The sequence below is a fragment of the Clarias gariepinus genome, chromosome 6 (assembly GCF_024256425.1).
Source record: "Clarias gariepinus isolate MV-2021 ecotype Netherlands chromosome 6, CGAR_prim_01v2, whole genome shotgun sequence".
Lineage (NCBI taxonomy): Eukaryota > Metazoa > Chordata > Actinopteri > Siluriformes > Clariidae > Clarias > Clarias gariepinus.
In genome coordinates, this window is record NC_071105.1 from 13745705 (window position 1) to 13765505 (window position 19801).

The 19801-nt window shown below is 38.8% G+C and overlaps 2 protein-coding genes across 3 annotated transcripts; one reads left to right on the forward strand and one right to left on the reverse strand.

Moving 5' to 3' along the window:
* Positions 1 to 850: 850 nt before the first annotated feature.
* dtymk (deoxythymidylate kinase (thymidylate kinase)) lies at positions 851 to 11143 on the forward strand. Of its 2 annotated transcripts, XM_053498625.1 has the most exons (6): positions 851 to 1098; positions 1403 to 1511; positions 7879 to 7969; positions 8066 to 8263; positions 10132 to 10245; positions 10994 to 11143. In XM_053498625.1, the coding sequence occupies exons 1-5, from the start codon at positions 969 to 971 to the stop codon at positions 10240 to 10242; spliced, it is 639 nt and encodes a 212-aa protein (XP_053354600.1). In that variant the 5' UTR covers positions 851 to 968; the 3' UTR covers positions 10243 to 10245; positions 10994 to 11143. The 2 variants fall into 2 exon arrangements, with proteins under 2 accessions (XP_053354600.1, XP_053354599.1); XM_053498624.1 differs by lacking the exon at positions 10994 to 11143 and having other exon boundaries at positions 10132 to 10320.
* Positions 10321 to 16190, reverse strand: atg4b (autophagy related 4B, cysteine peptidase). Its single transcript, XM_053498623.1, has 13 exons — positions 16100 to 16190; positions 15364 to 15465; positions 15210 to 15281; positions 14993 to 15091; positions 14814 to 14915; positions 14416 to 14488; positions 14194 to 14273; positions 13166 to 13356; positions 12978 to 13056; positions 11650 to 11795; positions 11380 to 11436; positions 11203 to 11296; positions 10321 to 11075 (listed from the first exon to the last, which is right to left on the reverse strand). Exons 1-13 carry the CDS (start codon positions 16107 to 16109, stop codon positions 11002 to 11004), a joined length of 1179 nt encoding a protein of 392 aa, XP_053354598.1. The 5' UTR covers positions 16110 to 16190; the 3' UTR covers positions 10321 to 11001.
* Positions 16191 to 19801: the final 3611 nt, after the last annotated feature.

Here is a 19801-nt window from a genome sequence, read left to right on the forward strand (position 1 = left end):
GCAGGGAAAGGCACAGCCAATCATATGTGTTTTGAGGGGCGGGAGGACTCAAGGAGACAACGTGATTTATCCCTTTCTGCGTGTCTAGGTTAATGTTGACCGCACGATTTTTTAAAAGTGGATTAAATTATTGGTGGGGACATCTCATGGTCGGATGATATTGGTGGGGACACATCCCCTCCATCCACCCTAAATCCACGCCCCTGGTATAAAGCTATATTAAAGATATATCTCGCGAGAATTGGCCACGCACGCACAGTGTTGCCAACTTATTATTATTAAATTATTATATTTAGCGACTTTTCAAATCCCTTTAGCGACAAATCTGGCGACTTTTTCTTGTGTTACTGGAGACTTTTGAAGACTCTGATGTGTCCGTACTGACTCTTCTCAACTTGCCACAGCAGCTGCCGCCGCTGGCCCCTCCCCCGTCCCAAAGCACTCACAGACAGGCCTGTCCTCTCGCAGGAGTCGGGCATACTGCCTGTATTGCAAGACTGATTTTTATGCCAAACTTTGCGATATAAAAAAACACATGGCAACTCAGAAACATACACAAAAGGCAAAGCCTTACAATAGTTTCACACAAAACAAACTGCCATTTATGGTTTAAAAAAATGACTCTTAAAGCTAAAGCCACCATGGCATTAGTTATCGCTGAACACTGTTCTATGCTGGGATGTGATCACATTTGAAAAGCATGTAAAGCTGCTTTTTCGCACTGTGCAGCGTGCATAATGCAAATTACGTGATGACGTCATCTAGCGACTTCTAGGACAGCCAATAGCTTAAAAAAAAGGACAGCCAATAGCTATTTTCCTTACTGACGAGTTGGAAACAGCTCGTTGCAGTCAGTGTCGCAACGGGAAGTATTTCGGCGGGAAGCAGTGCTCGTGGTGTTTATAATCTAGAAGTGTGCGGGATTTTATACAAAACAGTTATTTTAAAATAGTTTAAAGCCTACAGCGATGACTTGTAGAAGAGGGGCTTTAATCGTTCTGGAGGGGGTGGACAAGGCTGGGAAAACCACGCAGTGTAGGAAATTGTGTAATGCTTTAAAGGAAACTGGAAAGTCTGTGGAGATGATGAGATTCCCAGGTAAAAACAGTCTGTTTTACTACAACACATTATCTGTGTGCGTCTGTAAGCGGTTTTGCACAAAGCGATCATTTCGATGATTTCATTAACTTTAATAATCGTCATTTTCCACTTTGGGTAAGTCTGTGCCTATGATAGCATTGGATTCCTGTCCCAATGTGTTTTTTTTTGTTATTTTAGAAGACCGCATTAGGTTTTACTGAAAGTCAATGTTTTGTGCATGCTGAGAGGCGTTTCTGCTTACCACAGTTGTAAAAAAAATAATAAGAATGTGCAGCTAATAAAATGAACTGTGTTCATACAGACAGAACAACACAGATTGGGCAGCTGATCAGTTCTTACCTGGAGAAAAAGAACAACCTGGAGGACCACACAGTACATTTGCTCTTTTCTGCAAACCGCTGGGAGTTGGTGTGAGTTCATCTCAGAGAGAGAGAGAGAGTGTGTGTGTGTGTGTGTCCACTTGTTATCCTGGCATAGATAACAATGTGTTTGTTGATAATGATACGCATGTTTGTGCATGCGTGTGTGTATGTCCACTTGTTATCCTGGCATTGACCAGTAAACACCAACCTACAATTTAATTTACCTGCAGACCGATCTTGACAAAAGCTTTGTCAAAACTGTATTCAAGTCCATGAATATGTTTGTGTGGGAGACCAAGGAGGTTGATAAGAGCATGTAGATGAATTTAAGCAGTGAAACACAATCTTCAAGAGCCATATTATACCTTTATAGTAATCTTAATTGAAGTTACTGTATAAACAAGTGACAATAAATATCTTAATGTACAGCATAGAGATTCAGTTATTTTACTTTTAGTTATTTTTAACCAGAGATTTACCTGCGGCTCTGCCCACAGATCCTGACACCTGCACGTTATCATTACCTGCGAATGGAGTGTGCGTCAGTTCACTGCTACTCGTGCCTGGCGTATGCACCAATGCTGTAGTGTAGACGCTCTACCGTCTGATCCAGGATTTCAATAGCTCTAAGCTGTTTTTGTTGTAGATGACGCTGCCTACTGTTAGATTCAGTGAGGACATAAAAGTTGATGACGCTGCCTACTTTTGTTTTCTGGGAGGGAAGCAGCCGCGACACGCCTGTGACGGAACTACGTGTACACAAACAGAATTTCTGTTTTATATACAATATACTGTTTATAGTATATTAATTCATCTATAATCATTCATTCTGAATAACAGCAATACTAAACCAATTTATAATTTATGTCACACTTTAAACCTCTAAAATTCTAGATTTCCATACCTTTATCACATTCTTCCTCTTCCTGTTCTTTTTCTTTGCTTCTTTCCCCGGTTGGTGCAGTGCAACTGTCTCCACTTTAGAATATCAGTTCTTTCGGGTTCCTGTTTAAATGCCATATACAGTGGAACCTCGGATTACGAGCATAATTCGTTCTGGAAGCTCGTATTCCAAAGCACTTGTAAACCAAATAAAATTTTCCCATAGGAAATAATAGAAACTTAAATTATTCATTCTACAGCCCAAAAAAATAAATACATAAAAATAATTAATACAAAATATAAAATAAAAATAAAACAAATTAACCTGTACTTTACCTTAAAAAAAAACGTAAAAATAAATCCAGACAGATAAGCGTTTCCGTTTGTGCACGCAGGGTTTGGGCGCGCGCACGCACGCACATTTTACACACACATTAACGGATAGACCGTTTTTAAACCGTTTAAAAATTAGCAAGGAACATCCCTAGTCACACTCGCGTGAGCGCATACTAACGGGATCACTGCTGTAAAGTAAAACAACAACAACAAAAAATAAATTAAACAGCTCCTCACTTTTCAGAAGGGGGGCTCGCTCGCGGTTACAGCCCCCTACTTTCAAGTTGCCAAACAAACACACAAATTCTCTGCCTTATACAAACACACACGCACACTCAAAAACACTGCAAGCACTAAGACCCAGCAGGGGAGACGATGGGTCTCGGCTTTACAACTCCCCTCCTCTCAGGTTGCCAAACAAACACACAAACTCTTCTCTGTCGCGACTGTTTTCAAAGGCGAGGAGCTGTTTAATTAATTTTTTTTTTTTTTTTACTTTACAGTAGTGATCCTGTTAGTATGCGCTTACGCGCGTGTGACTAGCGATATTCCTTGCTTATTTTTAAACGGTTTTAAAAACAGTCTCTCCGTTAATGTGTGTGTGCACACACATTACACACACACAGCGCGTGTGTGTTTGTATTCACCCAGCAGGAGAGACGATTACCTACAATTCCGCTGCAAGAGAGAGAGAAAATCCATTGGCTCACTTGTGATGACGTGACGTTCGGTGTCAAAACAAGAAGCACATGTGTGAAACATGATATTCGGTGCTCGTAAACTAAGACAATGTTTTTCAAGTCAAAAATTATTTTAAAAAATCGTTGCTCGTCTTGCGGAACACTCGTAAACTGTGTTACTCGTAATCCTAGGTTCCACTGTAGCTCGTGTACAAGGTTGCATGTAGTGCTCTTGATTAGGGATTAAAAAGAGGGATTTAGCCTTTTTTAGGAGCAAGTTGTCTCACCATAGGCATAAATAAAACAACATGGAGGCAATTCAGGCGAATCTGAAGCAATTAGTAAGTATAAAATGTGTTGTTTAAGATAATAAGGTGATCAGCTGTGTTTTCTTGATAAAAGTGCTTCAGTGACTGGTTTTGAAAGGGTGGTTTATTTTATTTATTACATGTATTTACGCTATTCGTACCAAATTAATGATTAGTGAGAGCATTTGTTTTTTATTATTTCACTGTGGAAATCAGAAGAGAATCTAGAAAACACCTGGGGCCTCATGTACAAAGACTTGTGTTGAATTCATACTAAAACATTGCGTACGAACAAAGCTGTAAATGTGCGTACGCAGTAAAAAAAAAACTTATGTATGAAACACTGCGTACGCGGAATCCCACGCATATTCTCTTTGTACATCCGAATTAACGTGAAATTGAGCGCACGTGCACGAGCGCAAAACCCCTCCCTGCCTCCTCCCCCGTATAAATATGGTAATGACTTCACTTTGGCAAAACCAAACAAAAAAAGCAATGGCAAAAGCAAGCAAGAAGAGAAACTTCACAGAATGTGAATTGGAGGTGCTCCTATCGGAGGTAGACCGGAGAAAAACTGTGTTATTTGCAAGTTTGTCCTCCAGAATTAATAACAAAATAAAAAAGAAAAAACAGCTAGAATAATATCTTTAAATACATCACTCACCAAGAAGCCACCCATCGTGCACCCTGCCACCTTGGAGCCTCATCCCAACCATGCTGTTTGTGAGGATGAATGAATCATGGGTTGACCCAGGCCACCTTGCCACAATATTTGTTAGGCGCATTTGAGCATCACATATTATTTGCAAATTTATTGAATGGAAATGTTTCCGATTTACGTATGCAAATTTGTCTTCAGATGGCGCGTTTATAGCAATGTGCGTGTAGCCGATCGCTCCGATTACATTAGGAAAACCAGCAATCGCTCCTTTCGAAAGAACCAGTTGCCAGGAAACCAAGCGTTGTCAGCACCTGTAAGGGAACGGGTAATGCGTGGCTCCTCGCTGTCCCTCTTTCCAAATTTGGACCCACCTCAGCACAGAGCTCCAAGAGGATAGCTCTTGGAAATCTAAAATGGCTAATAAGCCAATCATCACCGTGAGCCAGAAAATCACTGTGATCCCTAAAAACTCGTTTCCTTCGGATTCGGCCACTGACAATGTCCTCTAATAAGGCCAACACTGCCATTGCCATAGACTAAGGGTTGTATACATTTTCAAATGCTTTTATATGTTCTAAATCACATAATTGGTAGAAAAATATTGTCAATTAACCCATTTTATCAATTATAAATTAATAGCAATGTTTTTCACATGTGTTGGTGCGATACTTTGTAGTGTAAAATTTAACATAATTGCCTCTAGGAGTCGCCAACGGAAATAAAACAAACACACACAAGAAATACGCGTTCGCCAGACACTAAGAAATAAACGTTCGTTAGCGTGAAAACTGGCGTAAGCAAAGTTTTTGTGCGTACGCAGCGTTGATACATGAGGCCCCTGGTACCCACACCAGTATCCCAATGTAAAAATGCCCTCAGTTTACTTGGTAGGAGCTAACTATCGTATAATAAATTATATTGTTGTTGTGCAAGATTAATAAACTTTTATGATCTGCCACGCCTACTCCGATCAAAGGATACAGGCTGCTTGTAGGTACCTCATTTTATGAAAACTACAGCTGGGGCGGAGCTTTCTCCTTTATGGAATACATAAGTCTGTTTAAGTCTAGACTGAAAACTTTTTTTTTTTTTTCTTCTTCTTTTTTTAAGTTAAGCCTTTTGTGAATAGTTTTGTATTAGGTAAACGTGCAGATCTGTGGGACTCATGGACATAGAGTACAGTGATACCTTGGCATACGAATTTAACACGTTCCGGAGACGATTTTTGAAGGCGAAAATTCTTATTGAGAAATGCATTTTCCTATAGAAAATAAAGCCACCCAAAAATATTACCAATATTATACATTTTCAATATTATTCCAATATATCAATTTCCAGTATTACCAATATTATCGATTTCAAACACTATAAAAATATTTTTGAATTTGAAAACAATCATAACATTTAGGCATGTAAATTAAGTAATATATGAAATAAATGGACATTAAATACCGGATGCAAGCCGCCAGTAAACACCAACGAAGAAGGAGCGCTTACGTCACCCAAAAAGCGGAGGAAGACGCAAACAGTTGCTGTGTATTGATTTGAGGGAGTGTGTTGGTGCGGCCTACAAAATGGAAGGAGCGATAAAATTATCATCTAGCCAAAAGATGAAACCAGCAAGAGAAAAATACAAAAAATGCCAGTAAAGGCTTATATGTTATGCCTGAGCTGTAGATTTTGAAACTTTTAGTTCTGAAAGTTTGGTTGCACACCTTAGTGTTTTTGTATAATTATTTATTTCAATGTGTGCCTTTTGATCCTTTTTTTATCCTTAAAGTCATTTAAAATACCTTTTTTTTTTAAATTTAGTATTTGCATCTGAGAAAAGGTAATAAGAATATAAGAGTGTATGGCACTGTAATGCATTTAATTCATCCCAGTCAACTTTAATACCCCTATCTCACCTACACGGTGGCCGGAAGTACGGTTCATCATGATTCGCCACGAGTTTTGGCGCTGCGATTGTTTCTATTTTTCAATGCTGAAAATTAAACATGTTTAAGCCGCTTTAAAAACATGTTTGAACGTTTCATTTTTTTGGCGAACCTTACAGAATTCCACGGAACGTCGGCAGGTAGTCGCGGCGGCTCACGGTGACTAACTCTGCATCTCACCGAGGTGAGATCGGGATATAAGCTATTCCTTGTATTGTGAATAATGACAAGGTTTATTTTTGATAAAATGTATGCTTTTAAAAAAAATAAAATGATTTTTATTTTTTTTTAAAGTAAACCTTTGTTTCTCCTACATATTTTACATTGCTGTTTGATTAAGCAAACGTACATTTTATCAGATTAATCGATTAAATTATTGGTAGAAAACTTGATTACTAAAATATTCAATAGCTACAGCCCTAGTTTGGATGCTGTCTCATTGATTACACAGTTTGTTGATGGTGGAATGACTGGTTGCTTTAATTCTAAGGGACCTCTTGTGTTTGTGTTTCCTCTTGGCTCTCCCTTTTATTTATGCTGTCATTCGTCTTGAAAGAATCCCTGCTTGCACTCGGCATTTATTATTAGGGATTGGTAAAAATGTATGTGGTGCTGTTTGCCACACTGGCTCAAATAGATTTTCTTATTATTATTTATTTTTAATTTACATATTTGCATTTGAGGTGGTAATTTGTTGCAATTCCTCTATGACCTTGAAGGTGGTGTTTTCTAAAGTGTTCACACATTGGCAGGTCACAGTGTCCTGTGTTTTAGGAACAAATTATTTCTTGAGTTTGTTTAGAATTGTAACGAAAACTGAAAAAACACCTAGGCACTTGTGTATCGATGCAGACAGATGATCTCTGATGGCTTGTGACTGTTATTGTCAATAGTTCAGGACTGAAATTTCTACAAAGTTTCTTAAATAACGAAAGTAAACTCTGTATTAACTTAAACACCTCAACTGTTATACTGAACGTCCTGCTTCCTAACACACTATGACTGCAGATTTATCCCTGCTATCTGATATTACCTAAATGAGAATGGGTTTCCTGTCAAGTCTGGTTCCTCTCAAGGATTATTCCTATTGCCATCTCAGGGAGTTTTTTCTTACCACTGTCACCTTCAGTTTGCTCATCAGGGACAATCTGATTATGATTTATACATATTCCTTCACACTTTTTAGACTAATTTCTATTTTTATCCCAATTCTGTAGAGCTGCTTTATGACAAAGGCTATTGTTAAAAACGCTTTATACGAGGGTGAGTCAAAAAAAACATCTTTCCACTTCGTGGCTCAGAGCTCGCCTAAACAATTTTTAAATGGGGGAATACGAAAGCTTGTTGACAGATGGAGTGTTTCAAAAAGTGATGCATTTGTCTTTTTTAAGGGTTAATTAAAATTAAATTCTACAACCAGATAATTTTCACTTACCCAATTAAATAATGTGGGTAGTGTGAATATTGTCAGACTTTGTATGACGTGAACTATATATATGTATTTACCACCAGTTTAGGAATTAGGAATTTGAAAGTCTGCTCATAGAATCCTTTTATTTCATTTTTATTATACTCTAATTAATATCCTTTTTTTTTTTTTAACATTTAAAGGCCTTCCATGAAGAAGATGCTAGAGCAGGGAATCACCCTGGTGGTGGATCGCTATGCTTTTTCTGGAGTGGCTTTCACCAGTGCCAAACCTGTGAGCACCAAAATCTTCAGCTTGCCTTTAAATCTGTATTTATTTTTGTTATGGCCACTATAGAGGTGTATATAAAACTGCATAAATGTCATTTAGGACTTCTCTCTGGAGTGGTGTAAACATCCGGATGTGGGTCTGCCAAAGCCAGACTTGGTGATCTTCTTGCAGCTGAACCACAGCGTAGCAGCACAACGTGGGGAGTTTGGAGTTGAACGATATGAGACCAGCGCTTTTCAGCGTACAGTCCAACAGAGATTTGAACAACTTATGAAGGACCCGTCTGTTAACTGGAAGGTAAATTGCTTCATGATTATGCAATACACACTGCCCAGCCCCCAAAAAAATGAGTTACCACCTGGATTTAACCAAACAAATTAAGAGCCTGGATAATTACAGCGGTGATTAATGTTCAACTGTTCAGTTGGCAATAAGTTATTTAACCCTTAAGTTATTCAATTTCTTAAATAACCATCTCAGAAGACATATCCTGTGGTCATTGCAAAGATGAAACGCTCTTTCAAATAGGTCAAGTTATTGGTCTGCATCAACAATGAAAACAACTATTGAGATTGCTGGAACTACTAAAATTGGGTTAATTGCTAAGGACAAAAAGATTGGACTTTGGTGCATTGAAAAAAGGTCATGTAGTCTGATGAGTCCAGATACACCTTGTTCCAGAGCCGTGGTTCTCAAAGTGTGGGGCGCGCTCCACTAGTGGGAAATACAGACATGACAGGTGGGGCGCAATGAACGGAAGGGAATTAGTGGAAAATAATAGGAAAGTACCTATTCTAATTCATGCTTTTCTTTGACAATAAAGGTCGGACACTCGAAACTAAACAATCACACGCAAAGAAATGGATCATTAATACAAGTAAATTAACTATTGTTCCTCTGCAATTAACCTGCCGACATTAAACTGTTATTGTTAATAACATTAACAATAACAGTTTAACGTCGGCAGGTTAATTGCAGAGGAACAATATATAAGGAAACATTCAGTATTATATATGTAATTTAATTTATTCCAATGTGTATGCTGATGTTTCCTTATATATTGTTCCTCTGCAATTAACCTGCCGACGTTAAACTGTTATTGTTGCACTATAGTTCCACTTTTTCTCTGATGTTATTTTAATTAACATCAGAGAAATTGATGTTAATTAAATTAATATTTTATCAGGCAGTACTAGTCTGGCATTACTAATTTCCAGTGTGGCAAAAAGTTGCTTTTTGATCCTTTAGAAACTGAACAGAAGGGAAGATCAATATCGTTCGACGCTTTTTGTTGGTTTGCGGCATTTTGCGATGATCCCTAAATCATTTGTTGCGCCGTAGAGAATAATGGTGTTTATGCTTTTAAACATATATAATTTAAGGCGAATGTAGCTTAAAGACAATGTAAAAAGTAAATATATGTGGGTCTTATTTGCGGGTTTATTTAGGCAGCTATTAAATTCAGAGATGTGAATATAAAACTAACTTTACCGCGGACACAAACTGGGTCAGTAGCGGACTGTATGTAGTGTGTAATAACGTCAATGGATAGATTTGTTACATAGTCCACAAAAAAGCAGGTGATTCAGCACCATCAACCAGCCGAAAGGAAAACATGATAAAGCCTATTTTGCGCTTGGAGGAGAGACCCGTGTGTGTTTTGTGTCTTAAACCGCTGGCAGTAGACAGCACGAGACTTAACAAAGTAGAAAGACACTTGGAGACAACACACCCCAGTCACGTTAATAAGCCACTCGACTTCTTTGAAAGAAAGCTCTAGATAAGTGACTAAGTAAGCCTGTTATAACAATTGCACATGTATTTTATCTGTTTTGAACTTGGTGTTATTTGATTAGAAATTGATATTTAAATAAATAGTAAACTTGGCCGATTTCGTTATCATTTTGTTGTCAAGTGGGGCTTGAAAATTGGGGAATGACAGAAAATGTTTGAGAACCACTGTTCCAGAGTGATGGTTGTATCAGGGTAGGAAGAGGGGCAGATAAAGTGATGCATCCATTAGGATGTGAGACTATTTTAAGGTTTGGCAGTGTATACAGTTAATGTATTATCCTCACGGATGTCTCATGTATGGTCTTTCACTCTGTGTCTGGATGCTCCTTAGGTAGCAGAAACTTTTCTTATTCTTTTCACTTTTCTTTCAGGTGATTGATGCAGACAGAAGCATAGAAGCAGTACACAATGATATTAAAGTGCTTTCTCAGAACACTATCAACATGTGTGAAAATACGCCGATCGGAGAACTCTGGAAATGACCAGTAAGGGGAAGTCTGTGGAAAAACTGTATTCTTCTAATGTTGTGTTTTTATGAAATAAAGGAGGAAAAAAAGCAATTTAATGCACAATCACTGTCCTCTTTATTAGGAATGCCTGCAGTCTCATGCAGTTATCCAATCAGCCAGTCATGTGGCAGGAGCAGAATGCATAAAAACACTTTAGGTGTTAATAAAGTGGGCAGTGAATATGGTTTTATTCTTCATTTTAAACTCCTTTACACTTAAGTAAATAAATAGACTTGTGTACAGATACTTTTGACCATTGATAAGTATACTGTTCTACACAAGCTAACCTATTTGGTCTGTAACCTTTACATCTTAGTTTTCAATGACAGTTTGCTACAGACATGAAAGCAGTGTAGGTCACGAGCATTCGCTTGAGCAGCCATGCTCCCGATGACTGCCGAAAGTGAGCTATGGCAAATCTGCATTAGTGTAGGCGCATAAAAAGGCACAGTCACTTTATAACAAAAAGTGTTAAGACTCAAAATGGATACACGTTTAGTGTTAATATGAACATACAGAGACTCCTCAAAGCCGGTGATGATCTCTGACTTCAGGAATCAGAATGACGTAGAGTAGTCAGTGTAGCAGGAAGCTGAGTTTTATACAGGTGACTCCGCCACCAAATGCCAGGCAGGCCTCATGTCAGTGGTACACCACCTCTTCAGGAGCGTGGCACTGATCTGATCTCTGTATACTGAACAATCACTATCTCTTTTTCTCTCAGGCTCATCCTTATAAAGACAAGATCTCAAACTCCTCATCTTCAGAGTCAAAGAAACGCTCGAGACGGTCAGAGTCTGAGAAATCTGCAAAGAATAAATCATCCGTACTCAGAATCACTATAAATGTATTACAGTGTGAGAACGTATATTTTACTGTTAGTAATTTTACATTAATACAACAGGGAAGGCTACCACAACAACATGGACTCACCAGGAGTGAGATTAATGGCTTCAGTGCTGATTAGATGTGATGGCTGACTGTCTACAAGTTCGAACATGGGAAGACCACCTCTACAGCTCGATAACTGCAGTAGAAAATGTGCTGATTAACAGAAAGACTCGCACATAACCAATGCTAGGCCTTAACATTGTGTAAGCGTAAACTTACTTTTCGAACTTGCGCACACCAATCATCGAAGTCGTCCTCTGTTTGACAGAAGAAGCCCTGAAACAAGGAATCACTGCTTAGCTCCTTAAACATTGAATATGGTTTTAACGAATTATAATCGCAATCCAAAGTTTGACTGTATATTGTCGTGAGTAGGCAATTATTGTATAACGGTTTGCATTCCTGTTCAGGTTTGTGTAGAATTTTAAAAACATAAAGGGAAGCCTATTGTATAGGGGAAGATTAAAGCACTGGGATTGAGTTACTCACGACAGCTATGGATGGGTCGAGCTCACAGATGTGCATGCGACACGGCGGGTGTTGGCAGTGAAAGCTGTCGTCCTGAATCTCCCCATTTTCACACGGCTCCACAGTCGGCTGAGTTGTATGAGGGTCCAGGTATACAAGCTCTTCACCTATAGAGGGCAGTATGAGTGGGGCACAGCAATAAAGTGAAATGAAAACATTAACATGACTGGCATGTCTTTTTTTGGGGGGAGGTGGGGGGTGTGTAGAGTAATACAGTGGAACCTCAGATTCCAAAACACTCGTAAATCAAAGCACATTTTCTCATAAGAAATAATAAAAAATTAAAATTATTTGTTCCACAGCTCAAAAAAAAAATACATAAAAATAATTAACACAAAATATAAAGTAAAAATAAAACAAATTAACTTGCGCGTTACCTTAAAAAAAAGTACAAATAAAATCCAGACAGATAAGTGTTTCTATTTATGCGCACAGGCGCTGTGTGTGTGTGTTTTTCTCTCTCCTGCGCTGCTGAGTGTGTTGTGTGTGTGTGCGCGAGCGTAATTTGAATTTTGTCAAATTATGCGCGCACACAACACACACTGCAGCGCAAGAGAAAGAAAAACACACACACGGAGGTTGATTATACCAGTAAGAGACGAGCACTAAGACCCAGCAGGGGAGATGAATACCTGCAGCGCAAGAGAGAGAAAAACTGTTGGCTCAGTTGTGATGACACGACGCTCGGTGTCAAAACAAGAAGCGCATGCGTTACACATGATACTCGGTGCTCGTAAACCACAACAACGCTTGTTTTTTAAGCAAAAAATTATTAAAAATCTTTGCTCGTCTTGTGAAACACTCGTAAACTGTTACTCGTAATCCGAGGTTCCACTGTATCTGCAAATGTTGAACAAGTGAGTCTAAAGAAAGTGACCATTATATTTTTAAGTCTGCTTAACTTAATGTTTACCATAGTAAAGTTTATAAAATATATGTCATGGTTAACATTTAATACTTTATTTAGTAAATTTGGTCAAGACATACTACAAAATTCAAATGATGATTTTTTTTTTTTTTTTGCTATGATGAAGCTGAAATTTCAGGAATCCGAATACTGTGCGTATACATGACAGCTATTATATCTTTGTTACGTTATCTGCTGACTATTTAGCAAGGTGTCTAGATTCCCTTCAACTGCATTCCCCTTTCTATAGAGTTGTATTCCTGGTGAACGTTGAAATATGATGGTGATGTAAAGGGATGTCAACCAGCCTGTGATAAAACAGCACTGGACTGAAGAATAATTATGGCATTCATATGCACAGATGTGACTATTTAATGCTTACCAACAAACCCGATAAAGTAATGGGCACTGTTTGGCTTCCCACCAATCACCCCTAAAGACTGAGGCATCATAAAGCATTGCTGTAGAGGAGAGAAAAACAAGCATACTGACCTCTAAACACAATAATTTTGAAACAGAATGGAATAAAGAAGTAGAAAAAAAAACGATTTTTTTTTTCCACTCATTTACTTTGAGAGTTTCGATGTAGGCCTCGTTGATGTCACTGAGGCCCAGACGCAAAGGGATGAGCAGCACAAGGGGCTTCCACACAGCTGTGTCTTCCAAAGCCATGGCACATGCCCCCTCCATATACCCGTTCATCTCTACAGGGTCGAAGCACGCTCCCCTCTCAAAGTCCAACCACGGCATACACAACCTCTCTAAAAAGAGTGAACACAATCAGTGAAGTGACCAGTCTCTTGCAAATGATGCCCAAGATAAAACTATTATATTTGAACCTATTTGACAGATTAACTTAATATACCTAAAACTAACTGATGTCTTGTCTTGACCCTACATCCCTTAGACTAGGACACTATATACTGTATATTGATTCTGTATACCAAGGAATCAAGAACAGTATGCAGTATAAACGCTTCACAAAGATTGTGTGATAAGACTACATAAAACAAAAGTAACAATGTTTATTAAATGAATTTTTTTTAATCATTTAAGTTTATATAAATGTAGACAATTTGAAAAACTAGACATGATTGATGATTGATTCATATGTATGAACTCACACTGTGTATGCAGCTCACTAAGTACTAAGTTACTTTAGAGAGAACAAGGAAATATCGTTGAGAATTGGCAAATGCATTTTAATTATTTTCTTCTGTCCTTATTTTCTCAACGTATTTGTAAATCCTCAGGTTTAAGGTGGAGTCACTAAAATTAACAGAGAGACCACACCTTTACTAAGACTGCACTTGGTGTCGCACCTTTGGGAAGGTGAACTGGAACACTGAATTGCACCAGGCCTTCTAGCCTGACCGGTACAAATCATCACAGCCATGCAAAAAAAATAATAAATTAGTGGAAAGTCTTCCTAAAAGAGTAGAGGGTATTGTAATGAAATGAACTAAATCTGGAATAGGATGTTCCAAAGGCTTCTAAGTGCGACAATTTTTTTTAGCCATATAGTGTAGCTGTATAGTCATATACAAGTCTTTGGATATTAAGTATTTAAATTCTTTACGATACAAGTGCCAACTTACTGATTTCCTCGATTATCACAGTGTTGTCCATGGCCACATGAACTGCCAATCGGCTCCACGTATCAAACGCTGCTAGCTTCCTGTGTGAGGTAAAACCATCATGTTTACTATATGACTGATCCACATAAACATGCATATTCTCAATGGAAAACATAATTTTACCTGTTGAAATGTTTCTCTTTATTCTTTATTAAAAATATCTATACAGGCTCATCAACTTACTTGAGTACCTGTGCCACTGTATTCGGGCCGTACCACTGGCCTATGGATTTGCCCTCTCCCACTCCCATCTGAGCTAAAAGAAAGAGAGAAATATCAAACACTACATCTGATTTATAAACACTGCTCATATTGCAATTACATAACGCAACATGCGAGCCAGGCCTTCTGGTCCAACATCAGTGTCTGACCTCATAAATGCTCTACAGAATGGAGGGCACGAATTCCCACAGAAACACTTCAAAATCTTTTGGACTGCCTTCCAAGAAGAGTGGAAGTTGTTATAGCTGCTAAAGGGGGACCATATCCATATGGAAGTATATGTATTTGGATATAATATCATTGCGGGTTTGGCCAAATACTTTTGTCCATAGTGTACAATGTATACAGGACTGACTTACCTATCTGGTGAATAGAGTAGTAGCTGTCCTTCTTGTCTATAAAAGCATTGAGGATGCTTGTATATTCTTCCCTTGGCTGCTGACCTCGTACCCATCTCCACTCTAAAAAAGACATCAGAGCATAACTTTATCGTTATTGTATGAGCTATAAAAGAATGTAGTTTGAAAGACAGCCATACCACGACCCAAGTGTCTGCGAAGTAAAGCTTCAGCAAGAATCATCTGTCCACATCGCAGCATGCATCCCCAGCCTGTGTCTGACGTAGGCCCTGTCCCTCCTGTAAGAGCAGGATGGCTTTGACTTCACCACAATATTCACGCACATCAGTCATTGCTAAAACGTAAACAACTACAGTACATAGTTGTCAGTGTGTCCCAGATCGTCACAAAACTCACCAATAGCCTGGAAATTCTTTCTGTAGGTGAACCACAAGCGTGAAGTAATGTCTGACAGAATCTCATCCTTCTCTGTGAAATGAAGAAACGGATTAAACAAAACGCATCAGCACATCGACACGCGGTCTAATTCCACCGAGTCTTCGTTAGTTACCCGTCAGAGCATTGGACTGCTTGCCAAGGATCCAGACAGGGTCAGAGGTCTCTGGGAAATCCTCAAACTCCCCAAATCGCAGTGTGTCGTATGTAAGTGTAGCTGTTTGGAGAGCAAAAATTAGAAAGTGTAAAAGCATTCTGATGGAAAGAGGAAGGATTTTGATGGAGTCCTAATGAAGCTGTGTTATCAAATAAGCTGTAATAAATTATGTATTACCCTGATGACATCTAATAGTTGGTAAAGATCTGCTCTATAGTGATGCAATACCATGACACAATCAGAACGACATAAGCTTTAGGGCATTATTTCTTATCAGAAATCCTTAGTGAAGTCCATCACATTGCTTCATATGGACGTCTGGAGTCTTAACTGCTTTCAACTGTAGCCTGTATACCTATTCAAGCAATACACTGGCTAAAAAAACACAGGATTCTGTGCCCTATGTAGTGAACTTTTATGAATCATGGAGCCCTTTAAGAGTGATCCCTCCCCGTCAGTGCCACATCAGATGTTTTGCAATGAAAACCGACTATTATCTGCGGTCTAACTGTCATCTCTCTGTGTCTGGACATTGTCTACAACATCAAATTTAATGCTCCCAATCTTGACATCCACTCCAACATATGCGGAAAAGCTAGTTATTCTTCACAGCGCATTGTTTACTGTTGATCTGATTAAACAGCGAAAAGTTTCACAAAATTGCAGAGTAATAGTGTTATCTTAACAGCCTTACCCGCATCCATCCCGTCAGTTGTGATTCACCCTATCTTGTTGACTTGAATCTAAGTGACACTAAAACCGCCAAATAGAAATCTTCATTTGGGAGAAAGTCACTTGTGACAGCCAATCAAATAAGGCATGTGGGCGGAACACGCCTTTTAAGGTAATGATGGTGACGTAAGTTCCAGGCTAACCCGGAAGCTACTAAAGTGCATGATAACTGTATATGTAATAGCAAGAAGATGACACAAACAAACAAGCTGAAACCTGTTTAGTTCGTCTTTAATAAGGATTCACGACATTATTTGCGGATATATACTACGTTACAGAGAAATCCAAGAAACTAAAAATGTTGAAGTGTAAATTATTAATCTCTGTTCTGTTATCAGTACTAATTTAAACGCATTTGTTTAGCTTATTCCATTGGTATATATACATGAATAAAATTTAAAATAAAAATTCCAATCGTTTTAATTAAACAGTAAATGTGTTTTCATAAAAAAAGCTCCAAATATATGACTAAATGACACACCTAAGGAACTCTATAAATAAATTAAAACGATTTGTCATTCTTGAAAAACTGTTCCCGTTCTTTGGATACCCTGCAAGTTTATTAATGACACGTCGACAGTTACAGTTATATAATTATTTACCACTAGATGGCGGTATAATACGATTGTTTTTTTATTCAAGTCTATTGTGCCGTAATAAAGTTAGAAAATAAGTGTGTGTGTGTGTGTGTGTGTGGAAACAAGATCGTTATTTAATGGATAATCAAGTTGTTGTTGGTCTTTCGGCTGCTCCTGGAAAGGGGTCGCCCGACACATGCTTGGCATATGTTTTATGTTGGATGCCCTTCTTGACGAAACCCTCCAATATGTTTATGCCATGTCCATGTCATGTGGCAACCCTTACAACATTAGTTCATCATGCAGAGTGAATGTAGTGGCTCATGTTTTTTAGTTAAATAATGTTTGTGAAAACCAAATTGCTAAAATAAACCAAATTTACAAAGATTATGATTTTACTTTGACCCTCATATGATCCCCATAATTGACACTATATAGTCACGGGCACAGTTTCCCTAATAACCAAAATGATTTGGAGCGGCGCAGTGGTGTAGTAGTTAGCACGGTTGCCTTGCACCTCCAGGGTCTGGGTTAGATTCCTGGCCAGGCTCGATTCTCGTCTCTGTGTACATGGAGTTTGCATGTTGTCCCTGTGCTTGGTGGGTTCCCTCCGGGTACTCCTGTTTCCTCCCACAGTCCAAAGATAAGCAGTTTAGGCTAATTGGTGTTTCCGTAGTGTGTGTGTGTGTGTGTGTGTATGTGTGCGTGTGTGCCCTGTGATGGATTGGCACCTTGTCCCTGTCCAGGGTGTAACCCTGCCTCATGCCCTAAGCCTCCTGGGATAGACTCCAGGTCCCCATGACCCAGAATACAGAATAAAACGGTAAAGAAGATGAATGACTGAGTGATTTGGAGTATATCCCATAAGGCCTGTCCTAGTATTACAGTGGACCCACTAATAGGGGTTATTCCAAAGTCACACACACAGTTATATTTAAAGTTGTTTTGCATGATCTGTAATAAAGGCCCAGCAGAATAGCGGTTAGCACTGTGGCCTCACACCTCTTGGGTCAAGGGTTCAAGTTCCGCCTTCAAGATTGTGTGTGAGGAGTTTGTATGTTCTTCCTGTGCTTGGTAGAATTCCTCCCACAGTTAAAAAATGGCACTAGAGTGTGAGTGTGTGCATGCTTGTGTGCACTGCCTAGTGGCTGGGTCTGCTGGGAAGGGCTCCAAGCCCCCTCTGACCCCTGTATAGGAAAAGGGGTATAAAAAATGAGTGGGTGGGATGAATGAGAGTGCATAATCTAAAAAAAATAATAAATCTATAGATTTTTTAAAATTGTGATTCATTTATATTTGACAAACTATTGACTGTTTTTTTTTTATACAGTCCTTACAGGATATTAAGATATAATAAGATCTTAAAGCACCTAATATGTACTGACATGCAGTGTAGTCTGGATTGTTTTTATGTCGTCACATACAAAGCGATAATTCCAGTCCAGTAGGTGGCGGTATTGCACCAACTGCCCATAAACTCAACAGTAGCAGAAGTAGCGATACCCTAATGTTTGCGGAAGATGGTGACGGGCTTCTGTTGTCTACAAAAAACCTATGGCATATTTTTGAGGAATTAGCCATTTTAAAGTATTTACATTTGAAACGTTACCTAAACAAATTAAAAAGCATGAATCGAGAACTGACCCATCGATTCAATTAATTGAATCCATCAACAAAAGATCGATTATATTGCATAATCGATTAAATCACACAGCTGTAGTGTGTTTTCAGTACAAATCACTTTATATATCTAAATACACTGCACACAGGCTCTTGATAAAAAAAATGCAAATGTTAACCATGTAAACTATAACCATATTAAATTAGTATTACATTAGTATTACCAGTGGCTTAGTGGTTAGCACTGTTGCCTTGTGCCTCCGGGTCCAGCCTCAGGTCTGTGTGTCTCTGTTTTCAGGTTCTGCCTGTGCATGCTAGGTTTCCTCCCACAGTTCAAAGACCTGCAGATTTGGCTAAATGGTGTTGCCAAATTGAATGTAGAGTGGAAATCAGCATGAGTGTGTGCATGTGTGTGGATTGGCACCCCATCCAGGGTGTACCCCACCTCGTGCCCTAAGTCTCTTGGGATAGGCCCCCTGTGACTCTACATACAGGATAAAGTGGTATCGACAGTGAGAGAGTTAGTGGCTGACTGTACATTTGCATTTATATTCACATTTGTTTGGCAGACTTTATCTAAAGTGACTTACAAATGAAGCTGGACACAATCCAAGCATGCAGCTGCTAACAGTCAATTGTAATAAATGATGCAGACACTTTGTCTTATTAGGGCTTATTATTATTATTATTATTATTATTATAGATATTATTATAGATAGCAGACGACTCTGATCCATTACATCCATGTTCTGCTCACTCACTCAATCTCATTTATTGTCTATAATGCTTTATATTGTGTACAAGGTTGCAAGGGTGCCTGGAGCCTATCCCAGCAGATTTAAGGTACAAGGCGGGGTACACACTGGATAGGGTTCCAATCCATCGCAGGGCACACACATACGAACACACTCACATGCTCATTTACACACACTACAGGCAAATTGGGAATGGCAGTTAGGCTACTCTGCAAGTTTTTGGACTGTGTTAAGTAAAGCGGTGTACCCAGAGGAAACCCAACAAGCACATGGAGAACATGCAAACTTCATGACCTCACATGAGGTAGGAATCAAACTCGGACCCTGGAGGTGCAAAGCAGCAGTACTAACCACTAAGCCACAATGCTGCCTGAATGCTGTCTAAAAAAAATATAATTGTGCCATAATGAAACTCACAGCTGTCATAAGTCAGATAGCAGGGGATTGAAGACACGGGTAGCACAGTGGCTTAGTAGTTAGCATGGTATAGGTTCGATTCCTACCTCAGGGTCTGTGTGCCTGAAGTTGCAGCCTTTTGCCATTAAATAATTTCCCAAGGTCCATATTGCAATTTTAATTTTTGTGTAATTAATTATGCAGCGCTATTTACATGTTCCCTAAAATCTTGGCATTGGACTAATGTCAGTTTAATTAGCTTATTATTGTGAAATTAATGCGCAATTCTAATAACGGGAAAACTCGACCCATTCC